This window comes from Zalophus californianus, chromosome 10, assembly GCF_009762305.2.
Source record: "Zalophus californianus isolate mZalCal1 chromosome 10, mZalCal1.pri.v2, whole genome shotgun sequence".
Lineage (NCBI taxonomy): Eukaryota > Metazoa > Chordata > Mammalia > Carnivora > Otariidae > Zalophus > Zalophus californianus.
Window position 1 is genome coordinate 72,791,539 of NC_045604.1, and position 22,810 is coordinate 72,814,348.

General features: G+C 52.8%; 1 protein-coding gene across 1 annotated transcript in view; it reads right to left on the reverse strand.

Moving 5' to 3' along the window:
- SRL (sarcalumenin) overlaps nucleotides 1-20,003 on the reverse strand; it is a 37,432-nt gene extending 17,429 nt beyond the window's left edge. Inside the window, 1 exon segment of the mRNA XM_027614062.2 lies at nucleotides 19,943-20,003. Within this exon segment, the coding sequence (XP_027469863.2) occupies nucleotides 19,943-20,003 (61 nt within the window).
- Between the last annotated feature and the right edge of the window lie 2,807 nt (nucleotides 20,004-22,810).

The window sequence follows — 22,810 nt, forward strand, 5'->3', positions numbered from 1 at the left end:
TGTGAAGCTACGTGTTGCAGAAGGTGATGCTAATGAGCACCAACGTTTGAGAACCACTGCTCTGAGCCACCCTCAGTGCCAGGTGTCAGGGAGTCTGTGTTGAAGCTGGAGATCAGGAGAAGAAAGGTCAGAACCCGAGATTTTGTTTGGCTGACCTGTTCTGATCCCACCTCTAGGTGTTGAATTTATTCAGTGCCTCCACGGAATAGAAGGTAAACTCAATCCCACCTGTCCAAGACTCCTTAGCACATGTTTCTAAGGCTCTGCCAAGGTTATCCTCCATATGTCTTCTCATCCATTTGAAACTATGGAGTCCAAGTCACACACAGGCAAAATATCTTTGACGGTCATGCATACACAGTTATGCAGATGAGTCATCCGTAATAAGGTCCCAGGGGGACAATCACTTTCTAGTTCTAGCCCTGGACACATCTATACCCAGGAGTCAGGAACACCAGTCTTGCATCCAGAGGGTCCCAGGTCTTTCACCAGGCTGTCCTTCACCCAAACACACAGACAGCTCATCGGTCATGCCTCAAGTGCAGCTGAGAACCCTTCAGAAAGAGTTTGCAGATCCAGAGTGGCAGACCCCTTCCGCGTCCTAGATCTTGTCTCTGAACGCTCCTGGACTGGGCCAACGGTCAGTAGCTTCTTTGGGGGTCACATTTTTTTCTTGACCTTATTTACAGAGTAAATGTTCACCACTCAGGGCCCCTTGTTCTTTCGCTTCTTGGATGAGCCTTCAGACAGCTTTGCAGATGCCCATGCTGAGGACCCTAGAAGGGAAGTGTGCACATCCTCCCAGAACCCCAGGACCCTCTCTCTTGCCATTTGGTTGGCCTTTACCTCTTTCCCCCCAAACAAGGGACCCAGGGTATAGTGGGCAAGGCAGCCATCCTGGGAAGGTTCTTTGTCCTCCCAGCCAAGCTGCTAAAGTCAAGGTTAATCCCACCAGGACAGCTAGTCCCCAGCTGGACTCCAGCCCCAAAATGATTCACCCAGGGGACAGGATAAATTGACAAGGGCACCAATCAGAGAGAACCATAGGATTAGGCGTCAAAAGGGACCCCCTTACAGACCAGACCAAGTGGTTTGATTTCACTAATCAGGAGCCTAAAACTCTGAGGAGTGGCTGCCCCAAGGCCACGGGGCTGGTTAAACCAATCAGCCGTGGGCTGGTTCTAGAAGCCAGCTCTTCACCAACTGAGTCTCATCGGCTTTCCTGGCACCAGACCACCAACCCCAGAAAGGAGAGGGGGTGAGCCAGCTTCTTAGTCCATCCTCTTCCTCCTCCCTTTAAAAAGGATTAAGACTTCAAGACAATTGCTTTTAACCCATAAAGTCCAGAAAATTGACAGAACTCCACTCCCCTCTTCCCCATCCCTAATTCCTGGGAATTCTTGCTTTGGGGGCTATGGAGAGAAAACACCCACAATCCCACAACCATCACATATACATGTTCTTGTTGCTAATGCCCAGAGGATTCATGAATGCGGATAAGCACTCACTTTCCAAAGGCAAATACCTCTGGAAGAAGTAAAACCTAAAGTCTTCACCCCCCGGTGTGACTCAATTATTAAAGGGATAGCCTGTGGAAAACCCAGTTTTCCCAGAGATCAGTCCTGCCTGAAGTGAACAGAAACCCTTGTAGGAGTCATTGGACGATACTTCCTCCATTCAGAGGGGCTGATCTGGGCGGGAGAGGGAAGGTAGGAGGGAGAGGTACATGCTAGATCCCAAGACAGGTGGCTGGCCCTCCCCACCCAAAGATGTGGAGTCTCCCTGGAGTCTGGAGGATGACCTCTGGGAGGGCTGATGGTTGAGTTTCAGTCACCCAGGGAGAGACCTACTGGGAGTGTGGCTCCCCAAGGTCCTGGTCAGATGGCTACCCTGAGTTCCGGCCAGAGCCACCTGGGCTTGCAAGTGAGGGGAGCAATGACTTACCAGACCCACCGCATCCCCAAGGCAGGGAAGCAGGGCAGAGTCTGCTTGATTCTCGAGCTTGGGAAATGGATGTGACACTTTGCCCAGCCTGGGCCAGGACCACATCTCGGAGCTGCCCTCTGCCACGAGACCCAGACCCAGACCGGTCTCTGGATGGGGTCAGAAGTTAGGAGAGCTCCTCCGTGTCTCACTAACTGGCAGTGTGACCTTGGCCCTCACTCCCCCTGCAGCAACTCCATTCATCCATAAAATGTGGGTAATAATACCTCCTTTGCTATCCCCTTCAAAGTATTTTAAGCCTTGGATAATGTTTAAAAGCACCCTGCAATGTCAGATATAATAATACTAATTTCCTAGAAGAGCAAAGATGCCAGACCAAATCCCAAGTTCACTGAGTGGGCCAAAACAGAACAAGCTTCGGACAGGAGCCAAGCTGGCTCACCTTCACTCCACCCGTTCTAACACTCTGTTTCTGGGGGGGTCGGTCAGTGGGTCAGAAGCCAGAACGGTCTTTCTGCCTGGGGCTCCTTCTCCCTTCTCCCCTTCTCCCAGCCAGAAGCAGCTCAGACAAGGAGTTGTGGACATGCTGGGGGTAACCTGATTTTTTCCACGAGGTTCCAGCTGGCCTGGGACAGGAATGGGCCTCGGCTGTCAACACTCCTGGGGCCCAGATCTGGTCCTGCTGAGCCCCACATTGATTCCTGTGGTGACTGACCCCCACTTCCAATCAGTCCTGACTCACCCAGAAACAAGGCCATGCACAGCTTCCTCTCCCCCCAACCTGCCAGACTCCTTCCATCCACCACGGAAGGGAGGTGACCGTGCATGTCACCCCAAGCACAAATGCACCCCAGGAGGACGCCTAAGCAGACGCACTTGTGGGCTGCGTGCATCTGAGAATGGGTGAGAGGCTGTGCCTGGAGGAAGTGGCAGTTCTCAGAAGTGGCAACGCTGCCAGAGAAGCCACCACAGTGCCAACATGTCCTCATCGTCCTTGGAATAAGTGAGCCGAGGGAGCAAAGCAATAAGCCCTTCAGAAATGACTCGGGCCTTGAGAAAGTAGCTTTGAGCCACAGAGATGGAGCAAGAGTGGCTCTAGCTCCTGCTTGAGTGGCACTTCGCTTGTCCTGCTCGGCTGAAATCAGAACTAATGTTGTTGCAGCTTTGAAGGGTTTCGCACGTGAGTCTGTGCGACCACAGGCAGGCCCTTCGCCCCTGTTAGCAGTGCCCAGCCTCCCCACACCTGCTCAGAAGGCATACTTAGCAGATCTCACCTCCAGCCGCAGAGAAGCTGTTTGCCCCCAGGTCTGCTCAGAGAAGGTTATAGAGGAAGATCAAGCCAAGGGCAGAGGCTAGAGCAGCAAAAACATGACTATTCTGCCCCGTGTGTTGCCCTGTGTGCTCCAGCCCAAAGACCCTTCCAGCAAAACTGCTATCCAGATGCCAAGATGCAGATCTTTCCACTGTCTCTCCCAAAGGGCTTCACCAAGTTTGCAACAGATGGGCTCCACTCCTGGGTTCCCACACTCATGGTCCCAAACTTCATCTTGTTTTGGTTATTTTTGCATTAGAGGTTTGTAGCACTGGAAGGAAACTTAGAAATTAACTAGCCCAGGGCGCCTGGGTGGCTCAGTTGGTTAAGCGACTGCCTTCGGCTCAGGTCATGATCCTGGAGTCCCGGGATCGAGTCCCACATGGGGCTCCCTGCTCAGCAGGGAGTCTGCTTCTCCCTCTGACCCTCTTCCCTCTCGTGCTCTCTATCTCTCATTCTCTCTCTCTCAAATAAATAAATAAATCTTTAAAAAAAAAAAGAAATTAACTAGCCCAACTCACTCATTTCACAGCGGAGGTGACTGAGCCTGCTAGAAGCTGCCTACTGAGCTAGGGGCAACGCTGAACATAGGGGCGCCTGGGTGGCTCAGTTGTTAACCATCTGCCTTTGGCTCAGGTCATGACCCCGGGGTCCTGGGATCGAGCCCCACATCGGGCTCCCTGCTCCGCAGGAAGCCTGTTTCTCCCTCTCCCACTTCCCCTGCTTGTGTTCCTGCTTTCGCTCTCTATGTGAAATAAATAAATAAAATCTTAAAAAAAAAAAAGTTGAACATAAACACAAAGTCCCTGGACCTCTCACCCCCTCCCTGAAACCCAGGACTCCTGGGACCACCCATCCATTCCCCCCGTTGTTCCTATATAAGGCATAGCATCTCAAGGGCCAGCTGAGGGCTCTGACATCAATCAGGCTGGGTCCCCAAGCACAGCTCTCAGTGGAGATTCTGGGAAGGACTGGGGTAAGGTTCAAGCTTGAGAAGGCCACGGACGCCCGGCCCAGCCCCGCATTCCCCATGACTCCGGGTGCTCTGGTGTCACAGGGAGGAGAATGCAGGGAGGGGCTCACTGTCCCGTCACCAGGGGACAAAGGTCAGCTGGTTCCACGAAAGCTACATGAGGTCAGCTCTTAGCTTCTGAGTTCAGGAGGGCAGAGGCCAAACAAGACCAGCCAGAAGAGCCTTCCAAAGTCTGGGTCACAAGGGAAAAGGAAGAAGACCTCTGCCCTCTTGCTGCTCCATGGACGGTACAAATTCCCTAAGCCTCTCAAGCACTTCAGAGCTTGGAACACCACAGGCAAGGAATATCCAGGCAGCTCTGTGGTAGAACGTTCTAGAAATCCCACGCCTCCCCAGGGAGCAGGATTCCCAGTTTGTATCCTCAAGTGGCCTAGCCCACTGAACCTCAGACACGTGGGCCATGCTTTCCCGGTGAGAGGTGGCTCTGTCCCTCCCTCAGAGCTCCCCATCTGAACATCCCCACCCCAGAGGAGAAATCTTGAGCCACATCTTGAGAAGGGCTGACCCAGGGGAGGTGGCTCATTACTGTCTGGTGCTCTCAGGGCATCCAATAGGTGTTTGCTGTGCTGGGGTATCTGCCAGGCCCCAGCCTTATGTTCAGGCAATTAAACCCAAGAGCGGCTTCCTTCTTGGTGGCGTTAGTGTTACCAAGGGCCTGAGCTCTCATCTTGTCTCTTCAAACACTGAAATCAACCGAGGCTCTTGTCACCCAGAGCTCTCTTTTCCTTCAGCAGCCTGGTGACCATGTAGGTCAGGGCGAGTGGAATTCTAGTTCCCACAGGGCTCCCCTGGGGAGAAGCAGGTCAAAGCCAAGGGCAGGCCAGAGGGCGGGGCAAGAGCAAGTGAACATTCCGCACTCACTGTCCCTGGGATGACCCTTCCTGATCAACACTAAGGGCCCCACTCAGTCTCCGCCAGGCCACGTCTGAGGAGCTCCAGCCAGAGGACTGCCTGCCTGCCAGCCGGGCAGGACCAGGGCCCCAAACCCCTGCACCAAAGCCCGTTCCTGTGCCTACTGTAACAAAGCACAACCTGAGCAGCTTAAAGCAGTAGAAATGTTTCAATTCACGGTCAGGGAAGCCTTCTGAATCACTATATTGTACACCTGAATCTAACTGAACACTGGAAGGAGGGAGGGAGGAAGGAAATAAATGTATTGTCCCACAGTTCTGGAGGCCAGAAGTCCAAAATCAGGATCGGCAGGGCCATGCTCCCACCAAAGGCGCTAGGGGAAACTCCTTCCTGCCTCTTCCAGCTTCTGGTGGCTCCTGGCAGTCCCTGGCTCATCCACATGGGTCTCCAATATCTACCTCCATGGCACAGGGCCTTCTCCCTGCGTCACTATTCTGCATCTCTTCTCCTTCACGTCTAAGGGCTCCAGTCAGATTAACTCACTACTTCTGCAAGGAACCTATTTCCAAATAAAGCCACATTTGGAGGTACTATGAGTTAGGACTTCAACCTGCCTTAATCCAACCCATAAGAGGTCCTGACAGCCACACCGCTGCCTGCCTGGAAGGCCCTCCCACCTCTCCTCAGGTCCACCTGCACCTGCTCCCTCTTGCCAGCCTATAGCCTGCTGCCTCCATGATGTCCCCTGCTTCTCACCCCTCAACTGACTCAGGGTCCATGACCATCCACACCAAGCCAAGTGACACAGCCCCAGCCCCGTGTGGCTGTGACCTTCGGGGGGTGTGCACGTGTCCGATCTTCCCTCCTCGGTTGTCACTGACTCTGGCGCAAGAGGTAGACCGAAAGCCTCTTCATGTCCCCCCAGGGCCTGAGAAAGCCCTGAGCACCAGACTCACACAACGAGCGCCTGCAGAGTTCTCTGAGAAACCGCTTTCAGCCTCCATGCATTTCCAACCAGTCTCCCCAAGTGCCAGCCTCACTGTCGTCTACTCCCCCACTGCCTGGACCTGGCTAATTCCAGCTCACCCCTGGGAGGCCTCCCCGGGCCCCTCAGGACTGAGGTGCTTCTGCTCTGTGTTCCTACAGCATTTGTCACCCTATGTGGCAGCCTTTTTAACTTATGTCCCCATGCACGATAAGCCCCCTGGGGCCAGGGCCTACAGAGTGTCCCCACTGGGATTGCAGGTGTCCAGCCTGGGGCCTGGCAGATACCCCAGCACAGCAAACACCTATTGGATGCCCTGAGAGCACCAGACAGTAATGAGCCACCTCCCCTGGGTCAGCCCTTCTCAAGATGTGGCTCAAGGCCGTTTACAAAAGGCTCACAGAGAAGTTTAGTTAAAAGGTCCATTTCTGGGCCATTCCTCAAACCCACTGAATCACACTCCACATGAGGAGGGGCACAAGGCTGATGCCCATCAGCTCTGGGGACATCACGGGTCTGGGGTCTAGCCAGCCTTGCTACCCTGCCGAGAAGAACACAGACATGTCTGGTGGTGGGAGGCCTCGAGGAAGCTGCCTGTGGGAAGGGAGCCTGGTGCTCAGGCAGAGCTGCCCAGTTCCGGGAGCAGCCCTGGGACCCTGGGACCCTGGGACTCTTAGGGAGGAAGAGAAGACAGAAGGACAGAGTTAGGGGCCAAAGTTACTCTCCTAATAGGCAGTGGAGACTTGAGCAAGTATTTCAACTCTTCTGTGCCTGTTCCATCAGTAATAAAGTGGAAAAAAAATTTTTTTTTGAGATTTTATTTATTTATTTGATAGAGAGAGACACAGTGAGAGAGGGAACACAAGCAGGGGGAGAGGGAGAAGCAGGCTTCCTGCTGAGCAGGGAGCCTGATGTGGGCCTCAATCCCAGGACCCTGGGATCATGACCTGAGCCGAAGGCAGATGCTTAACGACTGAAACACCCACCTCCAGATTTGTGGTGCCTTCATTCCACAGCTATTGATGATGGAGCACCTACTATGTGCCAGATAGTGGGAGGCTCAAATGACAGGTGATAGAGTTCTGAAAGCCAAATACTAGAAAAGTGTAAGGTATTTCTAGGGGTGCCTGGCTGGCTCTGTCGGTGGAGCGTGTGACTCTTGGTCTCGGGGTCATGAGTTCTAGTCCCACATTGGGCATAGGGTTTACTTACAAAAAAAAAAAAAGGAAACATGTAAGGTATTTCTAATATTAAGACAAAATCTCCTGGGGCACCTGGATGGCTCAGTCAGTTAAGTGTCTGCCTCCGGCTCGGGTCATGATCTCAGGGTCCTGGAATTGAGCCCCACATCGGGCTCCCTGCTCAGCGGGAAGCCTGCTTCTCCTTCTCCCTGTGCCCTTCCCATGCCCCCGCTTGTGCATGCGCATGCACTCTCTCAAATAAATAAGATCTTTAAAAAAAAGTAGTAAGACAGAGTCTCCCAAAACACATCTCCACACAGGTATGTGTACATTGGGAGTGCCTGGGTGGTTCACTTAGTTAAGCATCTGACTCTTGATTTCAGCTCAGGTTGTGATCTCAGGGTCGTGGGATCAAGCCCCGCGTAGGGCTCCACACTCAGTGGGGAGTCTGCTTGAGATTCTCTCTCTCTCCCTCTCCCTCTGCCCCTCCCACTCGTGCATCTCCTCTCTTTCTCTCTCTTAAGTAAATAAATATTAAAAAAAAAGATTGTGTACATCGATGTTCACAGAAGCATTACTCACAAGAGCCAAAAGGTGGAAACAACTCAAATGTCCATCATCTGATGAATGGATAAACAAAATGTAATCTATCAAGAAGTATTACTCAATGTTATTATTATTATTCAATGTATATTCATTCCTTGTGGAGTACTATTCAATGAATATTCATTCTTTGTTACTCAGTGGCATAAGAAGGAATGAGGTCCAGACACCTGCTACAAGGTGGGTGAACCATGGAGACATGATGCTCAGTGAGAGAAGCCGGACACAAGAGGCCACATACAATGTGGTTCCATTTATATGAAAGCCCAGAAGAGGGAAATGCATAGAGATAGAAAGCAGATTAGTGGTGGCCAGGGGACGCCGGGGCAAGTTTATGAGTGAGTGAGGAGTGACAAGGACACAGCTTCTTTTGGGGGGTGATAAAAAAATGTTCTAAAATTGACCTGCTGATGGTTGAACATATCTGTGAATACACTTAAAAACTACTGGACATTGGTGAGGGTATGTGTTATGGTGAGCGCTGTGAACTGTGTACAACTGATGAATCACAGACCTGTACCTCTAAAACAAATAATACATTATGTTAAATAAATAGTAAAAAAAAAAACCTACTGAACTGCACACTTCAAATAGGCATATTACATATATTTGAATTATATCTCAATAAAGCTATTTTTCTATTTTATTTATTTATTTGACAGAGAAAGAGATAGTGAGAGCAGGAACACAAGCAGGCAGAGTGGGAGAGGGAGAAGCAGGCTTCCCGCGGAGCAGGGAGCCCGATGCGGGGCTCAATCCCAGGACCCTGGGATCATGACCTGAGCCGAAGGCAGATGCTTAATGACTGAGCCACCCAGGCGCCCCACAATAAAGCTATTTTAAAAAAAAAAGATAAAATGTTTTTGGTTCCTTTCTTTCTCCAAAACCTGAGCTAAACCTGTTGTCTGCCTTCAAAATCCATGCTCTGTCTAATCATTTCTCCCACCCCCAGCCTGTCACCTCTTACCTGGGATATGAAACAGCCCCTCCCTGAGCTCCATGCCCTCCCCTCCTCTGCACACGCTCCAATGGTCCCTCCTCCACACAGGCTTGCTCTTCGGGGAGCAATCGCTCCAGGCCTCCTGCCCCCCTGTGCTCACTGCTTTCTGCAGGGAACACTCTCCCCACACAGCCGCCTGGCGCTCCCCTCTCCTCCCCTAAGACTTGGCTCCTTGTCACCTTCCTGACAAGGTCTTCTCCTGCCACACCTGGTGACACTGTCTCCCGACTAGCCTTCCTCCTCCCCAACATAGTCTTCTTCTCCACTGCACCTAAAATAGTCCAATAAACTAAATAACTTACTTATTTGGTTTCCTCATCAGAGATTTTGTATCCCAGCACCTTGGACAGCTATTGGATGGGTGGGTGGGTGGGTGCATGGGTGGATGGATGGATGGATGGAGGTGGCAAAATATAAGGCCTTCCCTCCACTCGGTGGCAGAGACGTCCAAAAGGGAGGAGATTCGAGACTGGGATTCAGAACCAGAGAAGTACCCATGGGTCAAGTGATTTAACCTGCCCAAGCCTATTTTTTTGTGATCAGAGGGTCACAGGAGTCTGCTCAGAAGGTTGCTGTGATAACCATGAACTGGATTCCTGAAGTGAAGACCCTCCCCCTTAAACACAAGGCATCTAATTAGAGGGGGATGTGGGCAGGCATGAAGAGAGAACTCGCCTCATGGCAACAGTCTCAGCGGTGGGCAGGGATGGGGACCGCAGGAGCTCTTTGAGGGGTAGGGCATTTGGGGTCAGTCGTTGCAGGAGCCAAGGCAAGTGATCAGGAAGATGGGACAAGCCAGACAGAGGAGAGCGAGGAATGCCAGGCTAGGAACCCCGACGGCATTCACCAGTAAGCTTTTCTAGAAAGGCCAGCAGACCCTGGAGATATGTCCCCATCCCTGCTCTCCTCCAGAACCACCATGACAAACCACAGAAAGGGAAACAGAGCTATAGCCACCAGCTTCTAGAGCTGCCTCTGGCCTGGGGATCCCTAAGTCTGTTGTGAGGAGACCCAGATACCCGCCCTTTTAGCTGAGTGCTCCTGCGCTGGAGAGAAGGAAGCAGAAAGGCAGACATGCCGGGATGACATGACACCAGCAGTGGACACATCCAGAAGTTCTCTTTCCAAGGGGCTAGGCCCTCAGAGGATGGGGAGGCACCTCCGTGTCCTGCTCACTCTCCCGCTGCAGCTGGGACCGGGGACTCTGAGGGGCTGGGCACAGGTACTCACACAGGAGAGCTGGGCCTAACTCTGCCAGGCCTGAGTCGCTGGCTTCTTGGCCTGCGGCTCTCTCCATCACGTAACCAGCCAAGAACCAGAGCCCCTGGTCCCCAGACCAGGCCTACTCCAACTGGCTCTGTATCTGAGCACACCCAACGGGGAGCTGGAGAACTGCCCCCACCAGCCTCCCCAGCACCAGCGCTAGGCTGGACAGCCTCCTGGAACTTCCTGCCCCCGGCCAGTTGTCCATCCACCCATTCAACACGCTTGGGCTGGGTGTGTCAGCAGAGCTCCAAGCTGCTGGGGCAATTGCGTGCGCCTTGAGGCCACAGAGAGGACCAGGGAAACAGGTATTTGTGCCCAGCAGAGGACCACCAGCCAGGAGACAGACGGGAACTACATGTTCAGAGCCAGCAACCGCTCAACTGTCGAGTCCGAGGCTAAGGAGCCAGAGAGGTTGAAGAGTGCCCCTTCCCCCCAATTCACATCCAGCAGGAACCTTGGAAGGGGACATTATTTGGAAATAGGGTCTGTGCAGATGTAATTAAGATGAGGCCATACTGCATTAGGATGGACCCTAAGTCCAGTGACTGGTGTCCTTACAAGAAGAGGAGAGGACACACGGAGACATAGAGAAGAGACCATGAGGACACAGGCGGAGCCTGGAGAGATGCATCTACAAGGCAAAGAACGCCAAGGACTGCCTGAATCTACCAGAAGCTGGAGGAGGCAGGAAGGATCCTCCTATGGAGCCTTCAAAGGGGGCAGGGTCCTGCCAACACCTCCGTGTTTAACTTCCGGCCTCCAGAACTATGAGAGGTTAAATTTCTGTTGTTTGAAGCCACCCAGTTTGTGGTTGTTTGTTACGGCGGCCCCAGGAAAATAACATAGGGACAGCACTGAAGCCTGGCCCCACAAGATCTTCCCGACCCCTCTCCCACTAAGCTGCTGGTGCTCCCACCAGCCCCGTGGCCCCGGGCCATGTCCCACCTGCTCCCCTTCTCTGCACACTCAGGCTACTTATTTTTAGCCCCTGATTACATCTGCCTTATATGGTTCCCTACGCCTGTCAGGAGCGGGGACTCTCTCCCCTCCTGATTCGTAAGCTCTTTGAGGACAGAGAATCTGAAGGATATTAACAGCCCTGAGAAGGGGCAGAGATATGGATGGATTCCCTTGATTGTTCATGTTTCATGATATTTGAGGAAACCCGTGGCAGATGTCAAGCCAATGGAATAGCAGCGACAGCCTATAATTACTGCCATAGTCCTTCCAACCTTAAAAAGTATGTGATATCAAAAACATGTTAAGCATCTCATAGCCATGTTTAAAATTTAGTCACATAACAACCCCATGCTGTAAATAGGGCAAGTATTATTATCCCGCTTTATGGGCAAAAAAACAGGTGCAAAATGGGAAGGGGCTTGGTGGTGAATTTGTGACAAAGCCGGTGCTTGCTCTGCACTCGGTTCCTGTGGGTTTGCGGGGCTCCACCCCCCGCCCCCACAGGCTGTCTATCCTGCAAACCAGGTGGGCGGCCTCGGGTGACAGGGCTCCAGATGAAGAGGCTGCTGGCCTAACTACCAATTCAGGAAGGAAACTGAGGCAGGAAAAGTCAGGAGAAAGGTGGATTTGCCCCTGGGCTTCTATCCTTGTCACGGCCCGTACCCAGACCCATGGCAAGGGCTATGACCCTTCTCCAATCTTTCCAGACCCCTTCCTGGTGTCTTGACCTCCTGGGATAAGCTAGAGAAATAAGTGGCCTTCTACCAGCTGACATAAAGGGTAGGAGGAAATGCAGGGACAAAACAAGAGAAGCCCCTCTGGTGGGCACAGATGCACAGGGCAGGCAGCTATGGGACCAGGTGCCCTCAGAGGCACAGTTTCCAAGGCAATGGCTTTGTCAAGTCTGTACCTATTGCCATCTAGGGAAAATTCTATGGGGACAACTGGGCTGGCCAAGGTCCTAACCGAATGGCCACTTGGAAGAGGACCAGGGGCCCAGTTCTGGCAGTGAGCTGTTTGGGGGAGGGAGCAGGGAGGGGGCTCCCAAACCCCAGGGCTCTCCCCTGGCCTGGTTCTGGGCTGAGCTCCCAATACAACCCACTTCCTACGGGCCCAGAACTCCAGGCCAGACTTTGCCTGCACCTGTTTGAGCTCAGAATGCAGTCGCTGCTCTAGAAGGATCCAAAAATATCTGAGAGGGAGAAGGGGAGGGGCTAGGGTATGCTGAGGGCCCAGAGAGAGCCACCTGGCTTAGCATTCCAGACCCTCTGCCCACCAGGGTGTCTGATCCCCCCAACAGGAGCCCCACAGCCACGCCAGAGCTGGGCTCCTCCCACCCTTGCCAGCGCAATGCTCCGAGTGTCCCCACTCCTGGTTCTGATCACCTTCCTCCTCTGCCTGCACAAATCGTCTCATTCATCTGACACTGTTTAGTGCTTTCTACGAACCACACGAACCAAGCACCATGCTAGGCGCTGATGCAGAGCCAAGCAAGTTAAATAAATGCACAGCCCCTGTCCTCTTGGAGGTGACGGTCCAGTGACTGTCCCCTTTCTCCCAGTCCAGCTGAAACCCTGCCCCTCTGTGAGGCCGACCTTCCAGCCCTCCTCTGAACTCCAACCAGAGCTGCCGGGGGAGCAGGGGGTAGTTACATTTTCTCTCCCTGGGTGTCATCGCCCCAAATAGTAGTCAGCTCCTGGGGGCAGAGACACGGCCCATTCCTGTCTGAGCAGTGTGGCTAGCCAGGGCCTCGGGGCTGGAAAGTTGACTTTTCAGATGGGGTCCCTATTGGTCCACCTTTCCCACCTCTCTCTAGTGTGTTCCTCCTCTCAGTTGCTGCTGCGTGCCCCACATCTTTTTTGTTTAAGTTTTTGTTTTCAATCACACGTTGTTCACATGGTGTTCTATTAGTTTCCAGCACACAATACAGTGATCCTACACTTCCACACATCACCCGGTGCTCATCGCGACAGGTGCATTCCTTCATCCCCATCACCTGCTTCACCCCACCTCCCCCCACACACACACTTCTCCCCCCCAGTACCACCAGTTTATTCTGTAGAGTTAAGAGTCTGTGTCTTGCTTTGTCTTTCTCTTATTTTTCCCTTTGCTCATTTGTTTTGTTTCTTAAATTCCACATATGAATGAAATCATATGGTATTTGTTTTTCTCTGGCTGACTTATTTCTCCTAGCATAATACCCTCTAGCTCCATCCATGTCGTTGCAAATGGCAAGATTCCATTCTTTTTTATGGATGAAAAATATTCCATTGTGTGTGTATATATATATAATACTTTATGAATTCACCTACCGATGGACACTTGGGCGGCTTCCATACCTTGGCTACTGCAGATAATGCTGCCGTAAACATCAGGGAGCATGTATCCCTCTGACTTCTCATATTTGTATTCTCCGGGTGAATACCCAGTAGTGTGATTGCTGGGTCATAAGCCAGTTGCATTCTTACATCACTTGCTGACCACATACTGCCCCTCACCCTTAATCATGAATTCATTCTGTTCCCAACCCAGGGTGGGCTCCCCAGGGCGGGCCCCGTCTCCCCTTCTTCCAGGACTCTGCACTGGGACCTTCTTCTCCCCAGGGCTCACCACGCAGCCCACACCCACTCTGTGCCCTGTAGCATTCGGAGTTGACAGAGAACCAGAGGGTCAGTGCTGTCAAGGTTGTAAAAGACAAAGACCCCCAGGGGGAGGGTCCACCTAGCATGGAAGGAAAAAAGCCTTTTCTCACTGCATAACACCCTTGCTATGAAGCTGGGGGGCCTGCCTCAGCAAGGCCAACATTCCACCCGAAATCCTTCTGGGCCCCAGGATTTGGAGCAGAAGGAGCAGCACTATGTTTTTGTGTGGCTCTGATGACATGGTTCCAGGGAAGACAGGCTCCTAGGATGGCACCAGGCAGGAGCTGTCCAAAGGCACCATGGTCTCCTGGTCTTCAGAATTGGGCCACTGGGCACGCCTGCCCCCTGGGCAGCATGGGGCAGCCTCTTCTCCACACAGCTGGGGAAGAGCTTGAGGGCCCCAGAGAGGAGGCTCTTGCAAGGCCTGGCTGGGGTATGAACAGCTGACCTCCTAAAAGCTCCGCACTCTCAAACGCAGTAACAGGTTCTGCTGCCCAAACCCCCCACTCTGAGACCAGGCCACCCCGGAAAGGCTGCTTGGGAGCCCTCTGTGAGGAAGGATGAGGAAGTGACAAGCATGGACAGGTCCCTGCCTGGGACCTTGACTCTGAACGAAACCACCTTCAGGGCTGGAGAGGGATGTGGCTGAAACCAAAGGGGACAGGACTTCCCTGATCCCAAAGTGAGCCCTACTGATGGGCGTGGCAAAGTCCTCCCGGCCAGGAAAACACCCCAGAGGGAACCTGAGCCTGGACCTGTCTCTGTTGCACAAGAATGAGAACCCAGGCTGTCATCCGGGGAACTCACTGCGAACCTCTGAGCCAGCTCCCACTAAGTCACTGAACTCGACGGAGTCCAAACACAGAGCTTTTCCCATCGCAGGCCCAGGAACAGTTGCTGAATGGACACCTTAGATGGTGGAGCTTGGGGTCGGACTTAGCCCTGGCTGGAGGGGGCCAGCCTACCAGGGGCCAACATTCACTGAACAAAAAGGCCGGTTCACTGACTTGGTCTCTGGGCTCTGCCTGGTTTTCCTCCAGCACCAGAGACCAGGCTCTGGTCTTGGTCCTGCTGTTCCATACCAGGCAACTTGGGGCAAATGGCCTTCTCTTCCACCTCATAGTCTGGTTGCTTTCCCCCACCCCACCCCGTGGCCCTCCAGGCCCTCCACAGCAATCCCAGGGAAGCCAGAGAACCCTCTCCACTACTTGAGCTCCCTCACTGGCACTGCGGCTCCTGAGTTTACCTCGAAGGTGCAGTGTCCCTCTGAGGTCTCCACGATGCCATGGCATGTGTCCCCTAAGACCTGCCCCACCCTCCCCACACGTCTGACACCTTGGTCACTTCCTCTCCACCTTGTGTCCGTCAGTCCTTCTCTCTCCTAGGACCCTCACCATCGGCCCATAAACACACTTAGTCTTTCTAGTGTTGAAAAGGAAATTTGCTACCTCTGCAAACCCCCTACCCATGTACTCCTTCATGTCTTCTATCCCTCCTGAGCCCACTGCCCAAATTTGTCACCTCTGCGCCCTCCCTAGATGCACATAAGGCCTTCGTGCTCTGCCAGCGACCTCAGGGATATCAAAGCCGACACCTCATCTTCTTCGGCATCTCTGTGGCATTCCATCCCATCGACCACCCTTCCAGAATGCACCCTTCCCTTGCCCTCCAGGTCACGGCCTCTTCCAGGGTCCCTCTCCCTCTTCCTGAAATCCACTCATCTTCCTCTTCCCATTGCTTGAATCTGGTGCTGCCCACCGACCATCCCTGAATCTCTTCTTTCTCTGCAACAGCTTCCTTCATGACCTCACAGCCTCATCTTCACCCAACTGGATCTCATCTCTGGATCTCCAGACCTTTCAATCCTCCAATATCCAGTATCTCCATCCAGATGTCCCCCTAGCACCCCAGATTCATAACAGCCCAAACTGAACTTTTAAAATCTGTTCTTTTATGTTCCTGGTCTTTTTTTTTTCTTTCTTGGAGTCAAGATCAGGCCTCCAGCGACCTACACTAGACCCGTGAGGGCTTCCTTTGGCCGGAGACCAGGAGACTCCACCCCAGCTATCTGCTGGGTCTGTCCCTCCTCTCTGCCCCCCTCTCTCTCATGGAGTTCACACCGTCTAAGCTGCATTTCTGACAGGTCCTCCAATCAGCCTCCCTCATCCTCCCCCTCCTCACAAACACCTGCTGGAGAGATGCTTCCCAAGCCCTCAGTGGTTGCCCACCGCCCAACAGCACAAAGCCATCTTGGCAGCCAAGTACGCGAGGCCCTTCACGGTTGGCCCAAACCAGCCTTCCAACTAGCTTCCCCACAATCCCCACTTCACTCTGCCTGCCCTTCTCCCTGCTCAGTTCTCACCAGAGCCCTAACTTTTCCTGATGGCATGAGTTCGCTCATCCTGTCCCTTGTGTAGAATTCTCCTCCTTCCATCGTTCCGTGTCTGAATGCTACTTTCTTCAAGGCCCATCTCAAATATCCCCTCATCTGTAAAACATTTCCTGATCCACTCAGTTAAAAATAATCTCCCCAGGCGCTTCCACCCCACCTCACTCCACCTGGACCTCCCTCATGACGCTCACGTGTGTCCTGCTTGTGTGCGTGCAGGTACAAGATGGGAGATGCCCTATCTCCCAAACTGGAGGTAAGCATGCCAAGGACACAATGCCTGTCTGGATCCCTCCAGTACCACGCCTAAACAATAGGAGGCACGCCATAAATCTGGAATGATTAATACGTGGTGAGATGTGGTAAGGTATTTGAATGAAAGGCTTTGCACTCAAGCAATATATAAATGTGAGGGGTTGTGCAGGGAGTGGGTCTGGATTTGGATTTGGAGCAGGGAAGCTGTCCAGGAGAGAGCTTAACCCAGCATCCCACAGCAGCAGACCCCACATCTGTCCACCGTTCCACCGCACCCTCATTCCAGGCCAGAAGGTACAGCACCCAGACCCTGCCCTTGGCCCTGAGACCCTACCAAAGAGAAAGAGCCATCTTCCTCCTGTGTCCATAGTGATTAGGCTCCTTCTCAGCCCACCACACCTAAATGAGCACCAAATGGCCAGGGGGAATGCAGCTGGCCTCATCTGACCTCCTTCTGCGGGAGCAAGGAGACCTGAATTCCAGCTCTGGCCCTGCCTTGAACTAGCTGTGTGACTTTCACTGTCACACCCAGATGTGGGACAAAACCAGCATTTCCCAAACTCTGGTTCCACAGACCACCAAGCAAGGTGTGCACATCCACTGGCAAATCCCAGTGTGTGCTTTGTAGACTCGTCGTGGGAAATGGCAGACAAGATGCTCCCTACGGTCTCCTCCAGCTGCACTGAGCCAGGAGTCAGGGAAATCACTGGAGATACAGTTTGCAGGGGGGCTGCCAAGGCTTCTGCTTTCTCCCCAAGGCCTCTGAGGTTATGACCTTCTCTCAGTAGCCCTCCCCATGGTTGGTCAGGCAGGAGGGCTGTCCTGTTGAGGGAACATGAATACAGAATCTTTCTGGATATAACCAGCCTGGGGTGGGGGAGGAGGGGCCACAGAGGGGTTCCGGACAGACCCTCATCTCTCATGGAGGGGCAGGTCAGCCCCAGCGTGCACCAACTTCTCCCCATTGGGATGGCAGGGTGGAGGCCAGAGCAGGCTGCAAGTCTGCAAACCAGGGCTGGGCTGGGCTGGAGGAGGAGGAACAGACTCAGAATCCCCATCTGCCCCACTCTCTGCATCAAGCAGGCAACAGGAAGCAAAGATGTCCTGAATCCAGCCTAACAAACACGACTGGCTTGAACCCAATTGCTTCCTCAGCACTGGCCACTCCCCACCCCACCCCACCCTCGGAGGAGTCAAAGGATCAGAGGCATCCGGAGCAAAGCTCCCCACAGGCAGCCTCTCCAAAGGCAGAGGGAGTTAGGTGGCTGTCAGAGAGAGAGAGGCTGAGGGGAGGACAGGAACTCCGGGGTGGGGGGCGACGGCCCTGGGCTACACATGCCTGTCCATAATTCACTGCCTAACCTTGTGTGCATCTCTCATGCCTCTGGCTTTCGCTCTTACCTCGAAAATGAGGGGACACAGTAAAGCAACTCAAGGCTGCTTTACCCTGTCCTTGAGCAGGCCTGTCACCAGGCCAAGTCCCCAAGACAAAGAGGAGGACCCCAGTGGTCACAAATGCCTGGGGGCCATGGATGGGGGGTGGAGACTCGAGGGGTGCCTGGTGATTGGGCCCTGGCAGCTCCAGCTGTTCCTAGCATCAGGAGAGGCCCTTGGTCCCTTGCTTGGGAACAAGAAGAGGCTGCCATGGTCCAGGAGACCATAGAAGCAACATGGGGACCAAAGAAGGAAGGGCAGCTTCACCCCCAGGAAGCAGGAAGTAGGTTAGAGAGAAAGCCCGCCTGCAATGCAGTGAGGGGCAAGCGTCCAGGGGTAGGGTGGGAAGTTCAGGAGCAAAGCTGCTGCCCTTGGGCAAGATGGCATTTACTTAGTGGCACAATTCTAGGGGGAAATCAACCAGTAGGAAGGACCGTCATTATAGGGGCAGGGAGAAGCCACCCTCATGGTTGGAACCTCCCAGTGGGTGCAAGAGAGAGCTGTCTTTTAGGGTAACCTACAGCTGGAAGAGTGATAAAATCTACCCCTGGGTGGAGAGAGGGCACCCTGCACGTGGTGAGCAAGGCCTCCCTGGAAGCCAGGCCAGGGGCACACTGCAGAGTCCAGGAAGGAAAGAGCGTGCACAGAGAGGATCTTCACACAAAGTGCCTGCCTGCCTGCCTCCTTTCCCCACAGCAAGATCCCCCAGTGAGACCCGTGGAACATTCCAGATGTCCAGTTCCCTCATTGGGAGGAAAGATGAAGGATGTCCCTAAAAGGCTAAAAGTCCCTGGGCCGGCTGTGTGGAAGTGAGGCGAGGTGGCAGCTGGGGCTGGGCAGAGCAGGGCAAGGGCTGTGAAGGGGAGCTCAGGATCCAATTACACTGCTGTTTCCATACTTAGCCACCTGACAGCCGCTTGGCATCCCCACCGCTCCAGCCACGGCAGCCCTGCAAGGCCCAAATTAACTCAAGGGCAGACAAGGGCGGGACCCAGCAGTACATGCAAGGCCGGAGCCCCCCACCTTGATCCCTAACCCCCCGAGGGAACACCTTCTGCTTCTGCCCACCACCTGCTCTAGTGGCAGGGGCTGGGACCTCAACAAACAGAACCTCGAAGGTTGGAGAGGCTGGGCCTCTGGACCCCATGGTCCCCTGTGCATCTGAAGACTGCCAACACATGGCAAAACAAAGCAAGAGACCCAGATTCCTGGGGGCACCCCAGATCACCCCTGAAGCATCCCCAAGGGGGACCCAGCCCCAGGAGTCTCAGGAAGAGAGAGGTAGCAAACCCTCTGGTGTCCCCTCCATCCCTATAAATAACTCCCATGCTGTAACCTGAGCCTCCACCTCTGCCACACAAAGTGCCGAGATCCCAGAGGAAAATCCATGCACACAGGCCCTCCGCCCCCTTCCACTGAAGCCCCCAGCCTGGCTCAGGGGTACTTTGGAGTATCCCACTCCTCTCCTGAACTCTGTGCCCAATCCCCAACTACATCTCCAATCCCGTACCAAACTGACCACCTCCTCTATTCCACCGTTCCCCAGACAGCCGCAATTCTGTCCACTGTACCTGGTCCTCAATCATGCAAAGCCAGCCCCCTGCCCAATCTCCACCAAGTAGGAGGGCAACATGACTGAGACTTCCAGGGCCCCTCGAGCACCAGGACTGGGTTCTTTTGTCCATCTAGGAGGGTCCCCTAGTCTTAACTTTCGGGGTCTCCTTCCCCAGCATCTACTGGCCAGACCTGCCCTTTGGCTCCCGGCCCTTGGCTCAGGCCTCACACCTGCCTGCACCTCTCAGTCCACGGCTCCCACTTCCTCTGGCCTCCCCGTGAGCCCCTGACTGCTCTTGGGGTCTCTGGCCCCAGTTTTCTCCTGGGCCCCAGGGAGAAGGGGACGGAGACAATGATGAGACCGGCCCAGAGTCAAGGTTTGCCGTCAACTTCAGGAGCCACAGAGGAGGCCTCATCCTCCATCTATCACTTGAGCCTCCCTCCCCCGTCGCTCCCCCATAGTAAACATAAGACCTCGGGGCACATGGGGGTCACTGTCTGGCCTGGCTGACAGGGGTGAGGGTCATAATACCTGTTTGTCCTAGGGGCAGGAGCGACGCCACGAAGCAGCAGAGCAGGACCAGCGTCCTCATGGTGACTGCCAAGAGAGCCCAGCTGCTCCTCGCCTCTATTTATAGGGCGGGTGACGGCGCAGGGTGGGGGAGAAGGGTCACACAGTCACTAGGGCAACTGGGTGGACGTGATGGAGAAGCAGCACAGACCCTGACAGACTGTGCGGAGGCTCACTCTGCCACTGCCCGGCCAGCTGCCTGGCCCCAGAAGGCACGGCTGGGGCCAGATTCTCTCCCCCAAGCAGCCCTGGGGTCATCTGACATGGGTCACAGGGCAGAGGTGGTGGAGAAAACGTGGGGCATCCCTTGGGTTAGGTCTAGGGGCTAGGAACTCAAGCCTTCGTGGTATCTGAGCTAACTTGATCTGAAGTCTGAGACAAAGTCACTGACCTTCACACGCCTCGGTTTTGTGAATGAAGGAGCCAAAGAGCAAAGCCAGAGAGATTCTATGTGATAGCCACCTACCTACATCTCGGCCCCTCCCTAAAGGTCAGGAAGGTGAAGCCACAATGGCCAGTTAAAAGAAACCTGCAACATCTGACCTCTGAGGTCAACGGCTAGAAGCTTAACCTTCTCAGGCCTCCGGAAGATACAGAATGCTGACGGGAGCAAAAAAGGGAGAGCTAGGAGTCGTGTCCCATGCTGTGATGTAAGCCAATGGACAGAGATCCATTTCCAGTGACAGGGGGGTTCCAGAACCTTCCATCATGTCTGTAATGTGCTATTTGATGTAATTTTCCCAAGGGCATGTGATGGCCCCTAAGAGCCAGTTCTATGAAGCTGAGGGACAGCAGACACTGGCTGGTCTGGCTGGAGGGGAGGGTGTCACTGTGAGGGTAGCGGTAGGCCATGAGGAAAAGAGCTGAAGTCAGTTGGCCATTCTTCTATGGGCTTTACATTGAGACAGCTTTACTGAGGTATAATCCACATGCAGCACAGAACACTATTCACATCTGATACATTTTGACGTACACGTAGAAGCACACTTAAAATAACAAACAGATTCCTCTCCTAAATTTTCCTCGTGTCCCTTCCTAGTACCCTCTGCCCACCCCCTTCCCCAGCAACCAGCATGGAGCTGCTTTCTGTCACTACACGTTATTTTGCATTTCCTAGATTTGGATACAAATGGAATCTCATCGTATGTGTTCTTTTTTTATCTGGCTTCTTTCACTCGGCATAATTATTTTGAGATCTATTCACGTTGCAGTTATGTATTGATAGCTCAATTCCTTTTTATTCTCAAGAGTATTCCACTGTAAGGACTGAGCACAATTTGCCATCCATTCTCCTCTTGAGAGACATCTGGATTGTTTCCAAGTTTGTGAACATTCATACACAATGCAACCTATACACGTTCACTTTCCCCTCTCTTGGGTAAATACCCAGGAGGGGAGGGGCTGGATCGCATGGTGGGAGACTATTTAATTTTTTTCTAAGATGACTGTGCCATTGGGCGCCTGGGTGGCTCAGTTGGTTAAGCGACTGCCTTTGGCTCAGGTCATGATCCTGGAGTCCTGGGATCCAGTCCCCCATTGGGCTCCCTGCTCAGCGGGGAGTCTGCTTCTCCCTCTGACCCTCTCTCCTCTCATGCTCCCTCTCTCACTCGCTCTCTCTCAAATAAATAAAGATTTAAAAAAAAAAAAAAAGATGACTGTGCCATTTTACATTCCCACCACCAGGCCCCTCTACATCCTTGCCAATCCTTGGTATGGTCAGTCTTTCAGGTTTTAGTCATTCTTGTAGGTAAATTGTGGTCTCTTATTGTAGTTTCAGTCTGCATTTTCCCGCTGACTAGGGATATTAAGCATGTTTCCATGTGCGTATTTGTCATCTGCTTCTTTCATGTGTCTTTGGTGAAGCACCTGTTCAAATCTTTCACCTATTTTTTATGGGTTGGTTTCTTCTTTTCAGTGTTGATAGTTTTTTTTTACATACACTGAATACAAGCCCTTCCTCAGATACGTACTTTGTAAATATTCTCACCATCGGTGGCTTGTATTCATGCACTGAGGTGTCTCTCAAAGAGAAGTTCATAATTTTTATCAAATCCAAAGAACTCTTCGCCTAACCCAAGATGCCCAAGATGTTTTCCTGTTTTCGCCTAGAAGTGTAATAATTTAGGTTTTACCTTTAGATCTATGATCCATTTTGTGTAATTTTTAATATGTTGCAAGGTATAAACCCAAGTTTAGATTTTCGCATGTGGATAGCCAGTTGTGTCAGCATTTGTTGAAGAGACTATCCTTCCTCCACTCCACTGCCTTTGCACCTTTTACTGAAAATCAATTGACCATATGTGTGTAAAGCTACTTCCAAACTGTATTCTTTCTGTTGGTCTATGTGTCCGTCCTTCCACTGTGGTTTCCTAATCAGTCTTAAAATCACATAGTGTGAATCCTCCAACTTTGATCTTCTTTTAAAAGTTTTTTTTGGGGGGGTGCCTGAGTGACTCAGTCGGTTAAGGTCATGATCTCAGGGTCATGAGATCAAGCCCCATGTCAGGCTCTGTGCCGGGCATGGAGCCTGCTTAGGATTCTCTCTCTCCTTCTCTCTCCTCCCCTCCCCCACCAAAAAGAGAAAAAAAGTTGTTTTGAAGTTGTCTGGCTGGCTCAGTCAGAAGGGCATGTGATGCTTGATCTCAGGGTCATGAGTCCGAGACCCATGTTGGGTATAGAGATTATAAATAAACTTAAAAAAATTGTTTGGGCTATTTTAATTCCTTTACACATCCATATGAATTTTGGAATCAGCCTGTAAATTGCTCTTTAAAGGCCTTCTTGGATTTTAATTGGAATTACAATCAATCTATAGACCAGTCTGAAGAA